The following is a 22,042-nucleotide window of genomic DNA, read 5'->3' on the forward strand; positions in this document are numbered from 1 at the left end:
CATAGGAGGCTGGTCCGGAAAGAGAGAAAGGTTGTATATTTTTACTTCAGATTCTAAATGGATTTGAATGGCCGCCACTCTCAATATGATTTGAAGAGGAACACAGGTACTAACAATGTCTATGAGGACCAACATACAGAGATGACCGGAGGATCACAAAGGACCAACCGATTTCCAGCAGAAGGCTTGGAAATCACTAAGATTTAGCAAATGAGATTTCTGCAATATAGCACAGGCTACAGTGCAGAGAGAAAGAACAGACTGCAATTCCAGAAGGTGACGATAGCAACCATTAATATTCCATTGGAGGAGAGTAGTACTCGGGTCAAGATGGATGCCAAATGGGCCAGAGTCAACCACTGTGCCGAGTCAGTATCCATCTCTGGTAAGGACGGACTTACAGCCATGAATGTACCATCAGACCCAGATTAAGAGGGAGGGTGTGACATCGATTAAGAGGGGAGGGGAACCTCATCCCATGACTTATTGATCTCCTTGTTTGGAGGATGAGAGGAGCTGTGTTCGGGCAGAGAGCAAGTCGTGGCAATATCGGGATCCAAAAGAGAATGAGCGGCCTTGAGGCCCACAGAGCATGGGTCCCACATCCGAGTTGAAGTAACGGGCTCCTTGTCCTGGAGAGGCTGGGGAGGGGTCTTCTATAGGGAGCTCTATCCCCGGCGGGTGCCAGAGAAGAGGGTTTTTTTTTTTTTCTCAGGCCAAGGAAAAGGAGCAGTTTTGTGAAGAGAGAGAAGAGGGAAAGGGTGGAGTAAGAAGGAAGGAGGAGGATGAAAGGACACAACAAAAGCAAAGGTAGATGTTAAGAAATACCAGGTGGAGACAATCAATCTTCTGTTGGGCCTCAGAGTAAGACAAGACTGTAAAGAGTTCTGAATTCCTGAATCTTCCTTTCCTTTTTATAGACTGGGCAATCTGATGAGTGAGGAGAAAGTGGGCCAGAACAGTTCATGCAATTGCATGGTGGACTGCAAGGTTTCCCCACAAGGAGAAAGCAGCTGCAGTTGATTGGTTGTTTGCTTTAAAGAGAGGGGGGGGGGGGGGGGGGGAGGGTCCAAGCTGTGAGGTCACTGGTCCCTTGTACCAGTAAAATAATTACACAACGGAAAGAAGAAAAGAAAGGAGATGTACAGCACAACAACAAGAGAAAGGAAGAAACAGAAGAACGACGGAAGGACAACTAACACTACTATGGACAAAAACAGGAAAAGAAAAACAGAAAGAAGCAAGAAACAGGTAGAAGGGGTAAAAACAAGAGAGCAGATGACTGAGGCTGGCCGACCACAAGAATAAAAAGGAAAAGCCAGCCACTCTGCGATGCATTAAAACATCCACCCTAATAGCATTAGAGTGGAGAACACAAAGGAACAAAGGATATACAGTAAAACTTATATAGAATGATAAAACCCACAGTCACATATAAAACGTAAAACTAAATTAGCCGATGAAGCGTTGTCAGCTAAAATTAATGGCAACGAGTGCGGTACGTGAATATTACATCGCAGGGCAGCCAAACGACAGCTCACCAAGATATGGGCCACTGTTACCCAGGTGCCACACCAAGACTGAGGTGGGTTATCACGGCACACTAGGGAGCAGTGTGTCATCCTAGCGTGGCCAATGTGGAGCCGGCAGAGAACCACAGAGTCCCTGTGAGAGGCTTACATGGAGGACTGCCACACATTCATAGTCTCCTTAAAGGAACACAGTTTGTTGTTCGTACTGAGGTTATGCCATTTAGTCTCCCAAAGCTGCAAAACCTTGCGACGTAGTACTGAATGCAGGTCAGTTGCAGAGAAGCCGATCTCCATAAGCGGTTTCCGCATAGGCCGTTTGGCCAGCCTGTTGGCAAGTTCGTTGCCTGGCATTCCAACATGACCTGGGGTCCAGACAAACACCACTGAACGACGGGACCGGACTGTTCCAGCGCATAGGTGGCCTCCTGGATGGTCACTATCAAAGGATGACGAGGGTAGCACTGGTCGTGAGCTTGTAGGCGGCTCAAGGAGTCAGTACACAGAAGAAAAGCTTCCCCAGGGCATGATCGGATGTGCTCAAGAGCATGAGATATAGCCACCAGCTCGGCAGTGAAAACACTACAGCCATCGGGCAAGGAATGCTGTTCAATATGTCCACCATGGACATACGCAAAGACAACATGAGCATCAGCCAATGAGCTGTCCTTGTAAATCACTTCGTGGTCTCTGTGCTTGTCAAGAATTAAGAGGAAGTGGTAGCGGAGAGCTGCGGGGTTAACTGAGTCCCATGTGAAAGGTCCAGGCGGAGCTGCGTCTTAGGGGTACACCATGGATGTGTGTGTGAATGGACCTCAAGTATAGGTGGTAAAGGCAAGGACTCCAGTTCAGAAAGAAGGGATCGGACACAAACTGCAAGTGGAAGCCCTGACCTGGGTCACCAACGCGGGAGATGAACCGCTGTGGGTAGGAAAAGGAGACGGTGATTCGGATGCACAGGAGAACTACGATCGTGTGCTATGTAACTGGCCAGCATTTGTGCATGCCTAACCTGCAATGGACGCACTCCAGATTCCAGGACACTGGTCACTGGACTGGCTGGAAGGACTTCACTGATTCAGTCTCTGGGACTGATGATGAGCGAGAAGCCCAGTGGCCAGGTGCTTTTGGGCTCTGCAGCCACTGGCGGGTGTCATCTTTCGCACTAGCAGAAACCTGGGAAGGGAGTGACCCAAGGGACCTCTCCCTAGTGAGAGTAGCCAAAGATTTGTACACTTCTTCGGCTTATAAGTGGGGACGGATGTCCCTGATGGTTTGGGGGGTGAGGGTGTTGCAGGAGCAACAGGGAGGAGCTCTCCTGCGAACCTTGCAGAACTAGTACTCCTGGAAGAAAGGATATTGCGGAGACATGGCTTAGCCACAGCCTAGGGGATGTTTCCAGAGAGAAGAAGAGCTTCTGTGAAGTTTGGAAGGTAGAAGATGAGGTACTGGCAGAATTGAAGCTGTGAGAACAGGTCGTGAGTCGTGCGTGGGTAGCTCAGTTGGTAGAGCACTTGCCCGCGAAAGGCAAAGGTCCCCAGTTCAAGTCTCGGTCCGCTCGACTGTCAGAAAGGTGGAAATAGAATAAAATCTGCAACTAATAAGAGCAGTAAACGAAGAGGAAGCAGCAAAAATCACTAAATGTAAACACGGCTCATGTGGAGACTACCCACTTCCCCACTATAACTCAGACTGCTCCGCGCATCAGCTCTGGAACTATGATATTTCTGAACTGGGGCAATACCCCGCCACTCCCTCAAGCATTTGAGATAGGATGTCAAAAATTTAAAAAATCGAATTTTCAGCAATATGTTCATTTTGTAGTGCACATATTTCTGAAGAGTTTGGTGTATAAAACATGTTTTCGAGGAAATGTGGGATATGTTATTTGGTCGTAAGTGTGCCAAAGTGCAGTGCCACACCTCTTCATATAGCATTCTCCAACCACACATCACTGTAGTTCGCTCTGTGGAATTGAAACACATTTATTTTGTAATGGATGCCTTCAAATCATATTCACGACAGTGAAAATTAAAATATCCTGTGGTGCCTCTCCTGCTTCCAGTCCAAGAACTCTTCAGAAAATTTGCACTCTTTATTCGTTATCAGCTAACAACTTGCTGTTTTGTGTGACATAAAATTAAATATAGGATACATAGACCCTGTAAAGACATGAGACAAGCAAGACAATACACATTCCTTCAATCCTTAGCTCCTAGAATTGTTTTCTCTCTAATCTTGCTGCAGCTTTACATGGCGTGCTTTCCTTTCTGTGAAAGAGTCTATTACCTCACCAAAGTTCGTCAAACGTTTTGCTACGTGAAAAATCGAAATTTCGTCTCATACTGAAAAAGGACCCAAGACTGGTGTGGTTTCCCGATCTGATTACGCCTATTTTGTCACTGTCTGCTAGATAAAACAAAATAGGCCTTTTCAATACTGCAAAAATTGGAACAGACACCAAATAAACAATACTGTTTTGCCACAAACGGTCTTTTTTGTAACGACAGAATATAATTCACAAATTACAAATATCAAATGCCTATTAGGCTTACTACAAGCAAAAAGCTTCACATTAGGAAATAGTTTCAAACTTCATTCATAAGCTCCAATTTCTCAGGCATGAGATCAAAAAGTAGTAGTATGAAATTTTTATAAAAACTTGGAATTGTCATATTGTTCCATAATTTGTGCGAAGTCCCCGTTTCTTCTCCTTCCTCGTTCTAAGTCTTGTTATTACTAATTCTGTAACCATTCCTGCCAATGTCAAAGCTTATTCGCAGGTTAACTTCACTAACTCTGTCAGAATCCCCGGTTTAGTTATCCCACGATTATTCTCCAGTTAGGCGTTGTTACAAGTTCGTACAATGCCTTTTCCGCACTTCTTCCAGAATAGAACTTAAAAGCGGCTGCTAGACGGGGACTGTACCACTGCGATCTGCTCAAAAATTTTCAGTTTCTTGGATACACCGAGAAGGTAATACGTAATCTTTCTTACCTGTTATTCGTTTATTTCCACTCCTGTAGTCTGAATCTATGGATTTTGCTGGTAATTATAACAACGGTCATCATTTGCAAATCCAATCAGCCACACAATCAGACAGCGGCCTTACTCCACTCAGCTTGTATAGCCCCTTTTGTCGGTAGGAAAGCATGTTTCTACATGCGATGAGGGTTCCCCTGACAGAGACATCATGTACACTATGCACGCATTCACAAATAAACTTATGATTCATTCAGAAATAAACTTATAATGTGTTCAAAAATATGTTCAGAAACCAACAGGGATGCGTTTCAAAGTCATATGAATAATCGATAGACTAATGAATGCTGGATGCTAGGCGCTTTGTGAAACAAGGTTTTTTTCCCCCAAGAATATGAATTTTGCCCCCCCCCCCTCCTAGATATGGGCCTGCTGTGCATGCTTGACTATGGCAGCTTGACCGCTCCAGTAAAATTTTTCCCAGTAACATGTAGCTGCTTGCTGCGACTGCTTACACAACCAACAGCCACATTTCTGTAGCCAGAAGCGGGAGAAGGTACTACTCAACTGAGCAAACACATGATCCCGCTCGTAACTGCTAAAACAAATCTAATGTAAACAGTTGTGACGTCACGCTCATCAGGGGAAGTTTGTTGTTACGAAACATTGCATAGTCTTCCTAAAGCCTTTGACACATTTTACTGTTGGCAGAAACTTGTATGAGTACTGTGTTCTGTTGCTGTATATGGTGGACTTCCTTTGCAATTTACATTTTATTTTCTTTTTTTGCTCATTCATGTTTTATTGCTGCAGTATTATTCTGCATTAGTGGGATACAGTAATATCTTTTGTCAGAATATTGGTTCTTACCAGTCAAAATCACGAAATTTAACGGAAAACAAAAACAATTAAAAATTCCCGGGTTTTTCCCAGTTTTCTCCTGGATGAAAAAATTCCTGGGTTTTTCCCATATCTCCTGGGTCGTATACACCCTGGCTTAGAGACTGCAGGTGTTTGACCATGTGTGTGGCCTCATAAGTGCCACACACATACCATAAAAGAGGTGAGGGCCTCCTGGGCGGTCGGTCATGTCGGGTACAAAGACAGTAACACACCAGTATAGGTCTCTAATGAAACTTGGCGCTCACGCATGAATAGCTGCCAGGAAAAAAATTATTGTGATGTTAAAATACCCCTATGGGTCAGGGTGGGGAAAAGCATAACTCAATGAACACTTCGAGGAATTTCAACTACATTTATTGTACATATGATTTGTTATTTGTATAAGAGTACTGTGGGTGTAAAATAACTTCCACTCTTAGGATTGGGGGTGGGTTTGAGATGGGGTGACATACAAAAATGTTTGAAAACAGCTGTTGATTCTTTTCTGTACTTAATTGACTTGAAATAATTTAAAAGGATGCAGCACAATCTGTCTCTTACATGTGTTGTTCAGTGTGCAAATCAGATCACTAGAATAAGCATGCAGCAACCTAAAAATTTTGTCAGCATGTTTCATGCCGAAGATAATGCCACATGGCTGTGACAGGTAGCGGAAAAGGTCACACAACTGCCACCAGGCACAGCATAAGGAGGCTATAGGGCAGAAAGTTGGGGGTGAGGGTGTGAGAGGGAGGACATGTAGTGGAAAAGGAGAGGAGCGGGGAAGGGGAAAAATGGGTGACTGTGTTGGCAGAGGGTGGAGCACAGTGAGTGTGGGCATGTGAATAGGGAGGCACATAGACAGTCGTCTTTTCTTCACTCTATTTGTGAGTGGAACAGGAAAGGAAATTACTAGTAGTATACAGGATACCCTCCACCATGCACTGTATGGTGGCTTGCATAGTATCTATAAAGATACAGATTTAGATGTAGGTGATAGGACACAGGAGGGCAGAAACTTGTGGGTGGAAGGTGTGAGGATAGTAGGTTAAGGTAGGTTGAGGCCAGGATAATTTTGGGAGCAGAGAATATGTTGTAAGGATGACTCGCATCTGTGCAGTTCAGAGAAGCTTGTGGTCGTAATGGATGATCCTGATGGCTAAGGTTGTGAAGCAGCCATTGAAATCAAGTATATTATGTTCAGCAGCATATTGTGGCACAGTGTGATCTACTTTGCACCTGGCCACAGTTTGGCAGTTAGTAGTCATCTTGGTGGATAACTGGTTGGTAGTACAACCAAAATGTGTTCAACTGGTTGGTAATAATACCAATACAAAATGAGTGCAGCTGAGCTGGTATATGACATGGCTGCTTTCACTGGTGGCCCAGCCTCGATGGGGTAAGATAAGCCACTGACAGGACTTTAATAGAAACTACCGGGTGGCTGGATTGGCCAGGTCTTGCACCTGAGTCTTCCACAGGGATATGATCCTTGTGGCATGGGGGTTGGGATTAGGAGCGGCACAGGGATGGACTAGGATGTTGTGGAGATTAGGTGGGTGACAGACCACCACTTAAGGAGAGGTGGGTGATGTCCCTTATTTCAGGACATGTTTGAAGATATGATGATGATGATGATGATGATGATGATTTGGGTTGAGGGGGCACTCTACATCACAGTCATCAGTGCCCTGATGAAAAATCAACATGAATCTCATGGGTGGGGACGAAGGCTGTCCCCACATGCAGAGCAGTTTATAACGTACTAAATAAAGTCTGCCGCCCTTCCCTACCAGTTTAAAGATGAGGGCTGATAGTTCACAAAATTTCACCATTCTGTTAACACTGGTATCGGTATCTGTGAGGGTGGTGGGCAGATCAACAGTGAGACCAAGGGCTGCCCTATTATCAGTATCCAGGACACACGTAGCCAAAATATGCTGAACTGAAAGCAGCACGCCACAAACTTCACAGAAAGGTGGATCCTCCTCCCGGAGGAGGAAGCTATGTGTGAAAGGGCTACACCCGATGCGCAGTCTGGTAAGCAAAACCTCCTACCAGCGGCAAGGCTGACACGAAGTCTGCCAAGCTTTCATGTTCGGTTTGAGTGACCGCAGTTAGGACATGACGATAGGCAATCAAAACCCTGCCAAAGAATGTGGTGCAGTTGTTCCAGTCATAGGTGGTACGTTGTTTTTTTTTTTTTTTTTTTTTTGAAGACACAGACAGTGATATTTTGGATTTGCATTGTATTTTACATCAGGAAAGCCTCTGCAAGACTGCACTAGACTTAAAGCACATGGTAGATCCTGTTGTTGGTGTTGTGAACACAATCAGAGCAAGGGCACTCCATCACAGACAGTTCAAATCTCTTCTTGAGGAGATGGTGCAGAACATAAAGATGTAATTTATAGTAACAGTGTGAGGTGGTTGAGCTTAGGCAAAGTATTAAAAAGTCTTTGTCATTACAGGACGAAATTATTTTATTTCTGGATGCTAAGGAGATATCTCATGATTTTGTTGCAAAAATAGGATGTGAAGAGTGGAGATATGAGATGATGTTTGCAGCTGATATTTCCGAAAAACTGAATGAGCTGAATGTGACATTGTAGGGAAAGGGGTTGTTTGCTCATGAAATGTGGACACATGTCAAAGCATTTAAAACAAAACTAGCTCTGTTTGCAAGGCAAGCAAATGAAGGCAAATTTTGTCATTTCCCTTTACTATGGAAACAGAAAGTACCTGGAAGTGTTTCAGCTAAGATTAGGGATTATCTGCAGAATTTAGAGGCTGAGTTTACTACAAGATTTCAGGATTTTATGAAAATTAAGCCTCAATTTAATGTTTTATCGTATCCCATCACTGCTGATATTGACACTGCACCACAGGAGCTGCAACATGAACTGATTGCCATGCAGGCAGATCACACAGTGAAAGAAATGTTTAGTGCTGTAACTTTAGTTGACTTTTATAAATCTTTGTCAGCTGAAAAATTTCAATGTATCAAGAAATTTGTAGGCAACATATTCTCCATATTTGGATCGACGTATGTTTGTGAACAAAGTTTTTCTTGCTTGAAAATCAACAAGAACAAATACCGAAGCCGTTTAACAGAGAGTAATTTGCAGGCTGTGATGAGAATATCAACTAGCAGTCTGACTCCTGATTTTTAAAAAATTGTGCAAAATTTTGATGGGATGCATTTGTCCCATTAAACTTATATGTAAATGCGTGGATGGATATATGTGTGTGTACCTGTCCCTTTTTCCCCCTAAGGCAAGTCTTTCCGCTCCCGGGATTGGAATGACTCCTTACCCTTGCCCTTAAAGCCCACATCCTTTTGTCTTTCCCTCTCCTTCCCTCTTTCCTGACGAAGCAACCTTTGGTCGCAAAAGCTTGAAATTTTGTGTATGTGTGTGTGTATGTGTGTGTGTTTGTGTGCCTATCTACCAGCGCTTTCCCATTTGGTAAGTCATGGAATCTTTGTTTTTAATATATTTTTCCCATGTGGAATGTATCTTTCAAGATGATGTGACTTACCAAACAAAAGCGCTGGCAGGTCGATAGACACACAAACAAACACAGACACACAAAATTCAAGCTTTCGCAACCAACGATCGCTTCTGCAGGAAAGAGGGAAGGAGTGGGAAAGACGAAAGGATGTGGGTTTTAAGGGAGAGGGTAAGGAGTCATTTCAATCCCGGGAGCGGAAAGACTTACCTTAATGGGAAAAAAGGACAGGTATACACTCGTACACACACACATATCCATCCGCACATACACTTTTTTTTTTAAAGCCAGAGATGGGAACTTTAAGTGTGAGGCCTTTGGGGGTAATGCCAAATGTCAGACAAGCCTAAGAAAATAAAATATGGGAGCGTAATCTGGCTAGGGCGAAGGCATGTTTGCACAGGGAATATAAATAAAACTTAATGGGGTCGTTGTGGGGGTATTGTAAGTGTGACATGGTATTAAAAGGTGGAAATGTAACATGAGGCTGAAATGAAAATAAAACATATGGGGATAGATAAAGGTGAACTAGAAAGCAACTGGAGATCTGGTGTGAAAAAAGGCGAAAAAGTGTTGGCTAAAGCTGGGCTATGTTGATCCTGTGGTGAACTTGGGTTGGTAGACAACGATGTGCAAAAAGGTTAGGTGGTTGTGTTGCCGCCAAAACACGTGAAAGGGTGGAGAAATTTGGGAAAATTTCGAAAAAACTACGTGTAAATGTATTAAAAGTAGTGGTTTTGTGGTGGCAGATTATGAAAATTAGGCTAACAATTGTCTGACGAAGAAATGACGACGTTAAAACCTGTGGGAAGCGGCTAAAAATGATCAGTTATGTGGGAAAAATAGAAATGGAAATAAAGCGAAAGTTATTAGGACTAGCCGAAACGGTTGTTTAATAGGTGAAAGGAACTGTTTCTGAACTAGAAACGGTGGTTTTTATAGCAGCAGTAGTGTTGAAAGCGGAAAAAAATTTTTTGGTTATAGTTTGGAAGTGGGTTACGTATTATTGAGTATATATAGGTGGGATAAAATTGTATAGTAGATTACAGTAAAAAGGAGAAGGTGAATACAAAGTGAAGCTACTGACAAAAACAGAAAGAGAAAATAAGACGACAGAAAAGATTTCGAAATGCAACAGTGACAATAACAAACGTAATTGTTGGGTTCAAATTAACGATATGAATATAATAGAGGGAAACATTCCATGTGGGAAAAATGTATCTAAAAACAAAGATAACGTGACTTATCAAACAAAAGCGCTGGCAGGTCGATACACGCACAAAAAAACACAAACATACACACAAAATTCAAGCTTTATGCTGCCAGTATATATACGGCATTAGAAGAGAAAGGTTTATAAGGTGAAGCCCTCCGCTAACCTCTGTGTCTATAATGTGGCCCCCGAGCCAAAACAATTGCCCATCCCTGTCCAAGTCCATCCTCATGCCACTACCAATCCCAACCCCTCGCCAGAAGGATCATATCCCTGTGGAAGACCCAAGTGCAAAGCCTGCCCAATCCACCCACCCAGCACTTCCTATTCCAGTCCTGTCACAGTTTTGTCCTACCCCATCAGGGGCTGAGTCACCTATGAAAGCAGCATGTCATTTACCAGCTCTGCTGCAATCACTGCACAGCTTTTTATATTGGTACGACTACCAATCAGCTGCCCAACAGGATGAACAGCCACTGCCAAACTGTGGCCAAGAGCAAAGTAGACCAACCTGTGTCACAACATGCAGTTGAACATAACAGACTTGATTTCAATGGCTGCATCACTATCTGAGCCATCTGGATCCTTTCCTCCACCACCAGCTTTTCTGAACTGCACAAATGGGAGTTATTCATACAACACATTCTCTGCTTCCGTAATTACCCTGTCCTCAACCTACGGTAACACACTGTGCCCACACCCTCCACCCAACAGTTTCCAACCCCTCTGTCCTATCATCTCCTCCCCATTCTCGTCTCCCATCCTGTTTGTTTGCAGCACCTCTGCCAACACATTTGCCCATCTTTCCCAACCTCCCTGGTCCATAAGCTCCTGATGCTGCATCTGTTGGCACTCTAGTTCCTGCACAGTCCACCAGACAGAGTTTGTGTCTCTCCTCACCCCCTCGCCAGATTAAAACTGCCAGGAAGTTTCATATCAGCGCACACTCCGCTGTAGAGTGAAAATTTCATTCTAGAAACATCCCCCAGGCTGTGGCTAAGCCATGTCTCCGCAATATCCTTTCTTTCAGGAGTGCTAGTCTTGCAAGGTTCACAGGAGAGCATCTGTAAAGTTTGGAAGGTAGGAGATGAGGTACTGGCAGAAGTAAAGCTGTGAGGACGAGGCATGAGTCGTGCTTGGATAGCTTAGTTGGTAGAGCACTTGCCCGCGAAAGGCAAAGGTCCTGAGTTCGAGTCTTGGTACGGCACACAGTTTTAATTTGCCAGGAAGTTTCATATCAGTGCACACTCCGCTGTAGAGTGAAAATTTCATTCTAGATTAATAATTGATTACTGAGACGAAGCAAACATGATTCAAGCACTAGTATTTGTTGTATAACTGAAAAGAATGATTTGCCTTGTATTTTATATTTGAATTACATAGCTCAGAAAATGCTTGTCATATATACCTACACCAACATAGATTTTCCACAGGCCACTGTATGGTACATGGTGGAGGGTATACCTTCCACCCCCTTTTCATCACCAAGAGATCTGCCAGTTACAAAACAGAATTTAACTGCTGGCTTGTGTTGTCATGATTTGTTGTAATTAGGTGGTGGTGTAGTGCTCTTCAGTCTGAAGACTAGTTGGATTCAACAAGTCTACCCATGCAGGTCTCTCCATGTATATGTAACTATTGCAGCTACATCCTTTTCAATGTGCTTAAATTTTGTGAAGCCTTTTTGTCCCATAAACTTACCTTGCAAAATTAATTATTCCTTGATGCCTCAAGAAATATTCTGTAAGAAGCTCTCTTCTTCGAATCAAATTGTGCCATAAATTTATTTTCTACCCCATTCAATTAATTAGTTATTCAGTCTATCCACCTAATATTCAACACTCTTCTATAGCACGACATTTCAAAAGCTTTTGTTGTCTTCTTTGAACTGCTTATTGTCAATGTTTCACTTACAAGGCGACAGACCGAACAAAAAGACTTTTCCGAAAGAATTTAATATTAAAACATATTTTCAGTGTTTACACATTTCCATTTTTCAGAAATTCTGTTTGAAATCTGCATTTTGTATCCTCATTACTTCTACCTTCATAGGATTTTTTATCTCGGCACAGCTGAATTCATTGATTACTTTGTGTCATTTCCTCACCTATCTCCCTCAGTGTTGCCTAATTTAATTCCACTATATTCCATTACGTTTGCTGATACTCGTCTTATAACCTTCTTTACAAGATGCTACCCATTCCATTTAGCTAATCTTCCAGGACCTTCGCCATCTCTAACAGAATAAAGCCGCAAGCTATGGTGCTTGTGGTGTGGAGTAGTGACTAGACACTGTTATTAGATTCGCTGGCTGGCTTACTGATATTGCCATTTCAAGCCTGTCCACCAGCATTTATTGGTTAATTAGCAGTTACGATTTCTGGATGCTTCTTGAAATATATTCTGTATTCTGGAGTATTTGATGTTTGTATAAATAACAGCATTCTGGAATAATTGATGTTTGCATAAATAGCTGCACACACTATCAAGAAGGTTCATTCCATTATGACTGTGCATTGGTGCTAGTAATAAACATGCTTTCAGTGCTAAGAGTTGTATTCTGATAATGATAATGCCTTTGGATTTAATGTATACATTTACTTGGATGGTACAGCCCACAAACCACACAGAACACTAAAGAGAAGCTCAATACCTGGAACAAATTGCAAGCATTTGGAGGAAAGATGATGATATGTCAGTGTGTTTCTACCGTGGATGCCCTGAACACAGAGAAAGAAGCCAAGTTTTCAGTGAATACAACAACACCAGACAATAAATATCACAAGTTACATTCACGACAGTCAGTTACAGATAATTACAGTTGATCTGTGGGGTGAATCCGCTCACTGTACCATGGATGAGATCACTCCCTAACATGACGTAGCCGTTCCCTGTTGCCATACAGAGGTACCAGCAGCTCGCCTGGCAACTGACTTTAGGTAAATTAAGCAAGGTGACTATCTACTAAGGTGAGGTTGCCACAGACACAAATGCTCTAAAGACAACAGTCATCAAGATGTCAGGGAATCACTTATGGCCAACCTGTCCAAGCGTTAGTTGACTCAGGTTGTCTTTTCAGTAATGTCACACAGTTTTCGTCCTCAGTGAAAAAATACTATGTTCCATGATACAAAAGCTATTGTGCTCAAAGTAGCAAATGGAAAATACTTCCAGCCAACAGGAACACGTGTTGCAAGATTAATTATCAACAAAGCCCTTCGAATTTGTCATTTTAACTAAAAGTAGTCATTATGGTATTCTCAGGTCGCACTTTCTGCAGGCATTGCAAGCAGTCAGAGCTCCAGATTGTCAACGCTATTCCATCATGAACATATAACAGAAACAGTTCAGGGCAGTTGTTTGCTGCTGAAGATGCTGTTAACCTGCTATTGTCGAGATGCATTTTTAGCGTCAATCAACATGTTCACTTTAAACTGTGAAGTTTATTTCGACTGCAACAAGTAACTCACGCTCACAAAAGAACACTACATGGCAGTGACTATTATAAACATTGTAGGTTGTCAATGAGAATTTTGAATTTCTAGCTGTCATAAGCAACCACAACTCGTTCCTAAAGCTCAGTGGTTGCCTTTTTCTTATTTCACATATTCCTTACTGATTTATGTAATGCATCACTGGCACACAAAATTTTTCCAGACACATTAAAAGGTGATAAGAAACACTTAAGTAATTATCATCCAATTTACTTACTGACATTTTCCAAAATATTCAAAAAGTAATGCACTAAACAGTAGTCTCATATTTTAAGAAGAAAAAAATTTACTTAGCACAGATAAATTTCGATTCCATAGAGTACTCAATTGAGAATGTAGTCCCCAACCATCAGTCTTTACTTCTCATTCCATCCGATAAGTCTCACCTGACACTGGGTTCTGGACAACTTTTCCAAACTCTCCCCATTTCCGACACCTCAACATCCCTTATCTTTGAAACTTCCTGGCAGATTAAAACAGTGTGCTGGACCGAGAATCGAACTTGGGACCTATGCCTTTCGCAGGCTGTAGAGCACTTACCCGTGAAAGGCATAGGTCCCGAGTTCAAGTCTCGGTCTGGCATACAGTTTTAATCTGCCAGGAAGTTTCATATCAGCGCACACTCCAGTGCATAGTGAAAATCTCATTCTGGAAACATCCCTTTGCTTTCATCCCTCTTATTTCCCCCTTCAACTCTTCTGCCAGACTCATGCACATTTCTTTAACCTTTATATGCATCTTCTCCTGCTGCTGCTTATGAACAGTTTTTTTACCAATCCAATTTCATTGCAGATTTTTTTTTCTTCACACACTATCAAAAGACTCCAGTACAGCAATTAATAGATGAGCACTACATTACTTACTACAAATCACTTGTCAAAAACACACTAAAAAGACTTTCCCAGTAATGTGTCAAACTATTTGGCGAGATCATTTCTGCGGTATTTTAGTTAATTTTACAAGCTATGTAAAGTTATTGAGGGGGGGGGGGGGGAGATAAATAATTAGATGTTACCTGTCTGCTTACAGCGTCTCATTAAAACTTCTTTGGACTGTGGTACTAAAAACAGTGTATTTAGCCTGATTTTAAGAGTGCAGACTTCATTAACTTCTTAAGAGAAGAGCAGAGGATGCAGCATGCAATAGGGATGATTATCTTTTGACAGTTCACTATCTTAACATAAACAAGTATGTGAAGTGTGTTTAATAGCTTGAACTAAGCGAACTATCAAGTTGTAATGTGAAATATTTATTTACATGCTTGAATTAACAAAAATAAAAACTTATTAATACAAGGAAAAACTACACAAAAGACATACAGATAACAAATATATTTCATACCGAGCAATGACTAACATTAATTATATCGTATCTTCACTGGGGCACAATCCACTAATATCTGTATTTACTCCACTTTTAATTTTGGTAATTGCTTCAAAAAGAATAATTTCACCTACAATTTTCTGTACAATGTCGAATAACTGGCTTATCATAATGAGATTTCTTCTCTATAGGTTCTTCACTCTCATTTTCAGATGATGATTGATCAGAATAAGAAAGTAACAGGCTTTTATTCTTATTTCGCAATTCTGCATGCCTCTTCCTTATGGTCAAGAAAGCTTTTTTCCCACTGGTATCGTACGGGTCATCTTCAGCTTCTATCTCACTTTCTTCCTCTACAAAGAAAGGAAAACAAAATGAATAACAAATAATTAACTATTACTTTTATCTTAAATGTACAGAACCTAGAGTTCAAAAGTAGTTTAAATAATTCATGAAGATGACATTTTGCCTCACAATATTAGCTTGCTTACAGCATTTCAGAACAAAAGGACGACTACATTCACATGAAGAACAGACATAATAAATTTGCACATCATTGTACATTGATGAGACAAAAGTTATGGGATACATCCTAATATTGTGTTGGACCTCCTTCTTGCCTGTCATACTGCAACAACTATGTTGCTTGGACTCAACAAGCCTTTGGAAGTTCCCCGCAGTAACAGTGAGCCCTGCTGCCTCTATAGAAAGCCACAATTGTGAAAGTGTTGCTGCTGGTGCAGGATTTTGTGCACAAACTGACCTCTCAATTATGTCCTATAAATGTTTAATGGGATTCATGTCAGGTGCTTTGGGTGACCAAATCATTTGCTCAAAATGTCCAGAATGTTCTCCCAACCAATCGAGAACAATTGTGGCCCGGTTACATGATATCATGGTTTGGGATCATGAAGTCCATGAACAGCAGCAAACGGTCTTCAGATAGTTGAACATAACCATTTCCATTCCACGTAAAAACAGCCCACACCATTATGGAGCCACCACTACCTTGTTCACTGTCTAGCTGAAAACTGGGGTCCATGGTTCTGTGGGGTCTGCACCACACTCTAATCCTATCATCAGCTCTTACCAACTGAAATCAAGACTCGTCTGACCAGGCCATAGTTTTCCAGTTGCCAAGGATTCAATCACTATAGTCACGAGCCCAGGTGAGATGCTGCAGGTGATGATGTGGTGATAGCAAAGGAACTCAAATCGGTAGTCTGATGTCATAGCCCATTAACACCAAGTTTCACTGCACTGTCCTAACAGAAACGTTCTGTGGTTATTTCATGCAGTGTTGCCTGTGTGTTAGCATCGACAACTCTATGAAAATGTCGCTGCTCTCGATCGTTAAGTGAAGGCCGCTGGCTGCTGCATTGTCCATGGTGAGAGATAATGCCTGAAATTTGGTATTATCGGCACACTCTTGACACTGTGGCTCTTGGAATATTGAATACCCTAATGATTTCCGAAATGGAGTGTCTTGTGCCTCTAGCTCTAACTACCATTCTGAATTCAAAGTCTTAATTCCAGTCATATGGCCATAATCACTTTTGGAAACCTTATCAGATGAATCACCTGAGTACAAATACCAGCTACCCAACACACTGCTCTTTTATACCTCGTGTACGCGATACTACCGCCCATCTGTATATGTAAATATCATTATCCTATGACTTTTGTCTCCTCAGTGTATGTGTAACATCCTATCAGTAACAGGGGCTTGAAGCGGACACATTATGTATGGGTATAGCACTATTTGTACATGTTTATGCATTCCAGTGAGTAAGAATAAAAATGAGCAGACTGAAAATCTCAACCTATAATTAACAAGTTATGTGCTGTACAAAGGAAAGAAAGAAAGTTAACCACTCACTATGTAGCTGACACACAGACAGGCTACAAAATCTGTGCAGCAAACACTTCCACATGGCTACTTTAACTTGGTTCTGCAGCTAGACAGAGTTAGGGAATGTGTCAGATGGAGCGGGTGAAAGAAAAGTGAGGAAGAGAAGGAGCCAACATCCCATTAACAATGAGGTAAATCGAGACATAACTCAAGCTTGGATTAGAGATGGAAATGTCCAGGCATTTATCTCAAGTGATTTAAGTACCGGCAAACAAAAGGAACCTAAATCTGGAGAGCTGGGTGGTAGTTTGAACTGCTGTGCTCCCAAAAACAAATCTAGGTCAATCTGTTTTGGGTGAGAGCAAGAAAGACAAGGGACACGGTAGAGGGGAATGTGGCACTAAGTTGTTTCCCAGTTTGTTAATAACATTTGTGGTCTCACTAAAAGTCAGTCTGGAATAATGTCTAAGAGAGATTTTATGAATCATTTGTGAAGATCCCACCACCAGCACGAGGGTCCTTCAAACACTATTTTTCAAATCTGAAAGTTGATCCACAGTACATCATAAAAGTGAGAACAACTTCAAGAGAAAATTGATTTGTGGGCCTTGGTGTGAATAACTATCAACACTACATCATCTGCTGAATAACAACCACCAAAGACACAATCAAAAGTGTAAAGTGGGTTGTCAAAGGTGGCCAGAGTCATCATTTACTGATATGAAACTTCCTGGCATATTAAAACTGTGCATCAGACTGGGATGCGAACTCGGGTTTAAGTTTCATATTAGTGCACAATCTAAAGCAGAATGAGAACTCATTCTGGAAACAACCACCCAGCCTCTGTCTCCACAATACCCTTTCTTCCTAGAGTGCTAGTCCCACAGATTTCACAGAACTTCTGTGAAGTTCGCCAGGTACGAGATGAGGTGCTGGCAAAAGTAAAGCTGTGAGGAAGGACCACGAGTTATGCTCAGATACCTCAGTTGGGGAGCACTCGTCCGCGATAGACAAAGGTCTTGGGTACAAGTCCCAGTGCGGCGCACAGTTTTAATCTGCCAGGAAATTTCATATCAGCCCACACTCTGCTGCAGAGTTCACTTTGGGAGCATACAAATATTTCGTGCATTTTGCAGAAATCCCCTGCAGCTAATCAACAATGTAGGTAGAATTTTGCACCAATCATTTGAGATCTGCTACACGCATCCTCATGATTAATGGAAAATCTCATATAAAGATGTGAAACAAATACTAACAAAGAGATAGAGGGGCTGGCCAGTACTTACCTCAGCTCAGTACAGCCAATAGATACACAAAACAGAACAGAAAATTTACATTCCTAGCTTTCGGAACTTTGTTCCTTCATCAGGGAGAAGAGGGGGGAAAAAAGGGAAGAACGGAAAGTGGATTCAGTTACTCACAGCCCAGGTTATGAAGCAATGGGTAAAGGTAAACAGGGAGGGTAGTAAGGATGGAGGCTTGGTCGTCAGAGGGAATCCAAAGATATTCTACTGTAAGTACTGTGCCAGCTTCAAACCAAAGAGGAAGCATACAGAAGTAAAGAGGTATATAGTATAAAGATAAACACAACTATGTAGGAAGAAAAGATACGTGAATGGCTAGAGTAAATGAGAGTGAGGCTGGTTAATGTAGGTTTAGTCCAGGGGGATGGCGGGATGAAAGGATGTATTGGAGTACAAGTTCCCATCTCCGCAGTTCCGAGGGACTGGTGTTTGGTGGGAGAAGCCAAATGGCACATACAGTGTAGCAGGTTCCTAGGTCCCTAGAATTATGCTGGAGGGCATGCTCTGCTACTGGGAATTGGACATCTCCTAGGTGGACAGTTCTTCTGTGCCTGTTCATGCGCTCAGCCAGTTTAGTTGTCGTCATACCGATGTTAAAGGCTGTGCAGTGCAGGCATGTCAGCTGATAAATGACATGTGTTGCTTCACATGTGGCCCTGCCTTGAATTGTGTGTGTTTTACCAGTAGCGGGGCTGGAGTAGGTGGTTGTGGGGGGGGGACGCATGGGTCAGGTTTTGCAGTGGGGTCCTGTACAGGGGTAGGAACCGCTGGGTAGAGAGGGTGGTCTGGGAATATTGTAGGGTTTGACAAGGATGTTACGGAGGTTATGGGGGTGGCGAAGGCAACTCTGAGTGGTGTTGGGAGAATATTGTCAAGGGATGATATCATTTCAGGGCTTGACTTGATAAAGTCATATCCCTGGCAGAATAATTTGTTTATGTATTCAAGGCCGGGATAATATTGGGTGACAAGGGGGGTGCTTCTGTGTGGTCTGGGGGTAGGAACATTGTTGTTGGACGGGGAGGAATGTATTGCTCAGGAGATCTGTTTGTGGACAAGGTATGTAGGATAGTTGCGAGAGAGGAAAGCACTGGTCAAGGTTATTGGTTATTGTGGTACTTGACAATATGGAGTTTGTGGCAGAAGGACTGCGTCAACTCTCCGACACCTCAACCTACAAAGCTATTACCCTGGATCCCATTCCCTCCATCCAGACTGAGCTGCAGAAAATCCTAAAAATCCAAGGTCCCTCACAAGGCCTCACAACGGCTTCCATAGACCTACTCACTCCACCTGAGCCACGTACCCCTGCCTTCTACCTATTACCCAAAATCCACAAAGAGAACCATCCTGGCCGTCCCATTGTAGCAGGCTTCAAAGTCCCAACAGAATGTATCTCAGCTCTGATAGACCAACACCTCCAATCTATCACCCGCAGACTCCGATCCTACATCAAAGACACAAACCACTACCTAGAACGCCTCAAATCCATATTCCCACTCCCCTCCCACTTGACACCTTTCTTGTCACCACAGATGCTACATCCCTTTACAGTTTACACAAACATCCCACATACCCATGGTCTCTCTGCCCTTGAACACTACCTCTCCACACGCCCACCCGCAGATCTTCCAAAACATCGTTTCTTATCACATTTACCAACTTCATCCTCACCTATAATTACTTCGCTTTTGAAGGCCAGACCTACAAAAAAATCAGGGGAATGACCATGGGAACCAGGATGGCTCCGTTCTATGCCAACCTCTTCATGGGCCGCATGGGGGAGGCTTTCCTGAAGACCCAACAGCTGCTTCCCCTGGCCTGGTATAGGTTTATAGATGACATCTTTGTGGTCTGGACTCATGGTGAAGAAACACTCCTTAATTCCCTCAATAACCTCAACTCCTTTTCGAATCTGAATTTCACCCAGTCCTTCTCCAAAACCCAAGCCACCTTCCTGGTTGTTGACCTTCATCTTGTTGAAGCTCACATCCACACCTCTGTCCACATCAAACCCACAAACAAACAACAGTACCTTCACTTTGACAGCTGCCATCCATTCCACATCAAACGCACCCTTCCCTACAGCCTAGGTATTTGTGGCAAACTTATCTGCTCCAGTGACAAATCCCTCAACAATTACACCAATAACCTGAGCAGTGCTTTCCTCATCTACAACTATCCTGCATACTTTGCCCCCAAACAGGTCTCCCGATCAATACATTCCTCCCCGTCCAACAACAATGTTCTTACCCCCAGACCACACAGAAGCACCCCCCTTGTCACCCAATATTATCCTGGCCTCGAATACATCAACAAATTATCCCGCCAGGGATATGACTTTATCAAGTCAAGCCCTGAAATGAGATCATCCCTTGACAATATTCTCCCCACACCACCCCGAGTTGCCTTTCGTCGCCCCCATAACCTCTGTAACATCCTTGTCAAACCCAACAATATTCCCAGACCACCCTCACTACCCAGCGGTTCCTACACCTGTACCCGACCCCGCTGCAAAACCTGCCCCAGGCATCCCCCCCCCCCCCCCCCCCCCACAACCACCTACTCCAGCCCCGCTACTGGTAAAACACACACAATTCAAGGCAGGGCCACATGTGAAACAACACATGTCATTTATCAGCTGACATGCCTGCACTGCACAGCCTTTAACATCGTTAACATCAGTATGACGACAACTAAACTAGCTGAGCGCATGAACAGGCACAGACGAACTGTCCGCCTAGGAGATGTGCAATTCCCAGTAGCAGAGCTTGCCCTCCAGCAAAATTCTATGGACGTAGGAACCTGCTACACCGTACATGCCATTTGGCTTCTCCCACCCAACACCAGTCCCTCGGAACTGCGGAGATGGGAACTTGCACTCCAACACATCCTTTCATCCCACCATCCCCGTGGACTGAACCTACATAACCAACCTCACTCCCATTTACTCTTCAGTCTTCTCCTTTCTCCCTCTCCTCTTTAGCCATTCACACATCTTTTCATCCTACATAATTGTATTTATATTTATACTATATACCTCTTTACTTCTGTATGCATCCTCTTTGGTTTGAAGCTTGCACAGTACTTACAGTAGAATATCTTTGGATTCCCTCTGACAACCAAGCCTCCATCCTTACTACCCTCCCTGTTTACCTTTCCCTGTTGCTTCATAACCTGGGCTGTGAGTACCTGAATCAACTTTCCGTTCTTCCCTTTTCCCCCCTCTCTTCTCCCTAATGAAGGAACAAAGTTCCGAAAGCTAGGAATGTAAACTTTCTTAAAGACTGCAGACCTGATTGTGGAAATTATTGTAGGATTACCTAAACTGCTTTGCAACCACTGTTGTCTGTTACAAAAAAATGTGATCACTCAAAAATAGTAAAATGTAAATTTTCACGGCCGGAACTGACATGATTAATATTCTTTTCCGGGCTATTATGCCGTGGTCTGATGGATTTCGCATTGTAATCCGACGTTTCGTCCCCATCTGCGGAGGACATCTTCAAGGGGGTTCGTGGCTTCTGTTAACTTCCGAAACACACACTGTCTCACTACTGACTGTTCCCACCCACAGCAAAAGCGAGGCATAATAAAAACGTTGGCGGATAGAGCGAGGAACATCTGTGAACCTGGGCTACTGGATACGGAACTGGAACACCTCACTGATGCATTACTCAGGAATGGTTACTCGGCTGCAGAGATAAAAAGAGCGTTAAGACCGCCGCGTGAAAATCATAGCAATGCACAAGCGCTTGCAAAATCAAAAGTTTTCCTGCCTTTTATTAAGGACGTCACTGACCGCATAGGGAAAATATTGAAAAAACGGAATATCGCGGTGATTTACAAACCTACCCGGAAGATACAAGAACACCTGAGATTGGCTAAGGATGCTCGTAAACCGCTGGAAAAAGCAGGAATTTACAGGTTCCCGTGTAGTTGTGGGGAGGTA

The 22,042-nt window shown here is 42.9% G+C and overlaps 1 protein-coding gene across 1 annotated transcript in view; it reads right to left on the reverse strand.

Moving 5' to 3' along the window:
• Window positions 1-14,844: 14,844 nt before the first annotated feature.
• LOC126282136 (box C/D snoRNA protein 1-like) overlaps window positions 14,845-22,042 on the reverse strand; it is an 83,152-nt gene continuing 75,954 nt past the window's right edge. The window contains exon 6 of the mRNA XM_049981636.1: window positions 14,845-15,287. Within this exon, the coding sequence (XP_049837593.1) occupies window positions 15,061-15,287 (227 nt within the window). The 3' untranslated portion in view covers window positions 14,845-15,060. The remainder of the gene's footprint in view (window positions 15,288-22,042) is intronic.

The sequence above is a fragment of the Schistocerca gregaria genome, chromosome 7 (genome assembly GCF_023897955.1).
Source record: "Schistocerca gregaria isolate iqSchGreg1 chromosome 7, iqSchGreg1.2, whole genome shotgun sequence".
Lineage (NCBI taxonomy): Eukaryota > Metazoa > Arthropoda > Insecta > Orthoptera > Acrididae > Schistocerca > Schistocerca gregaria.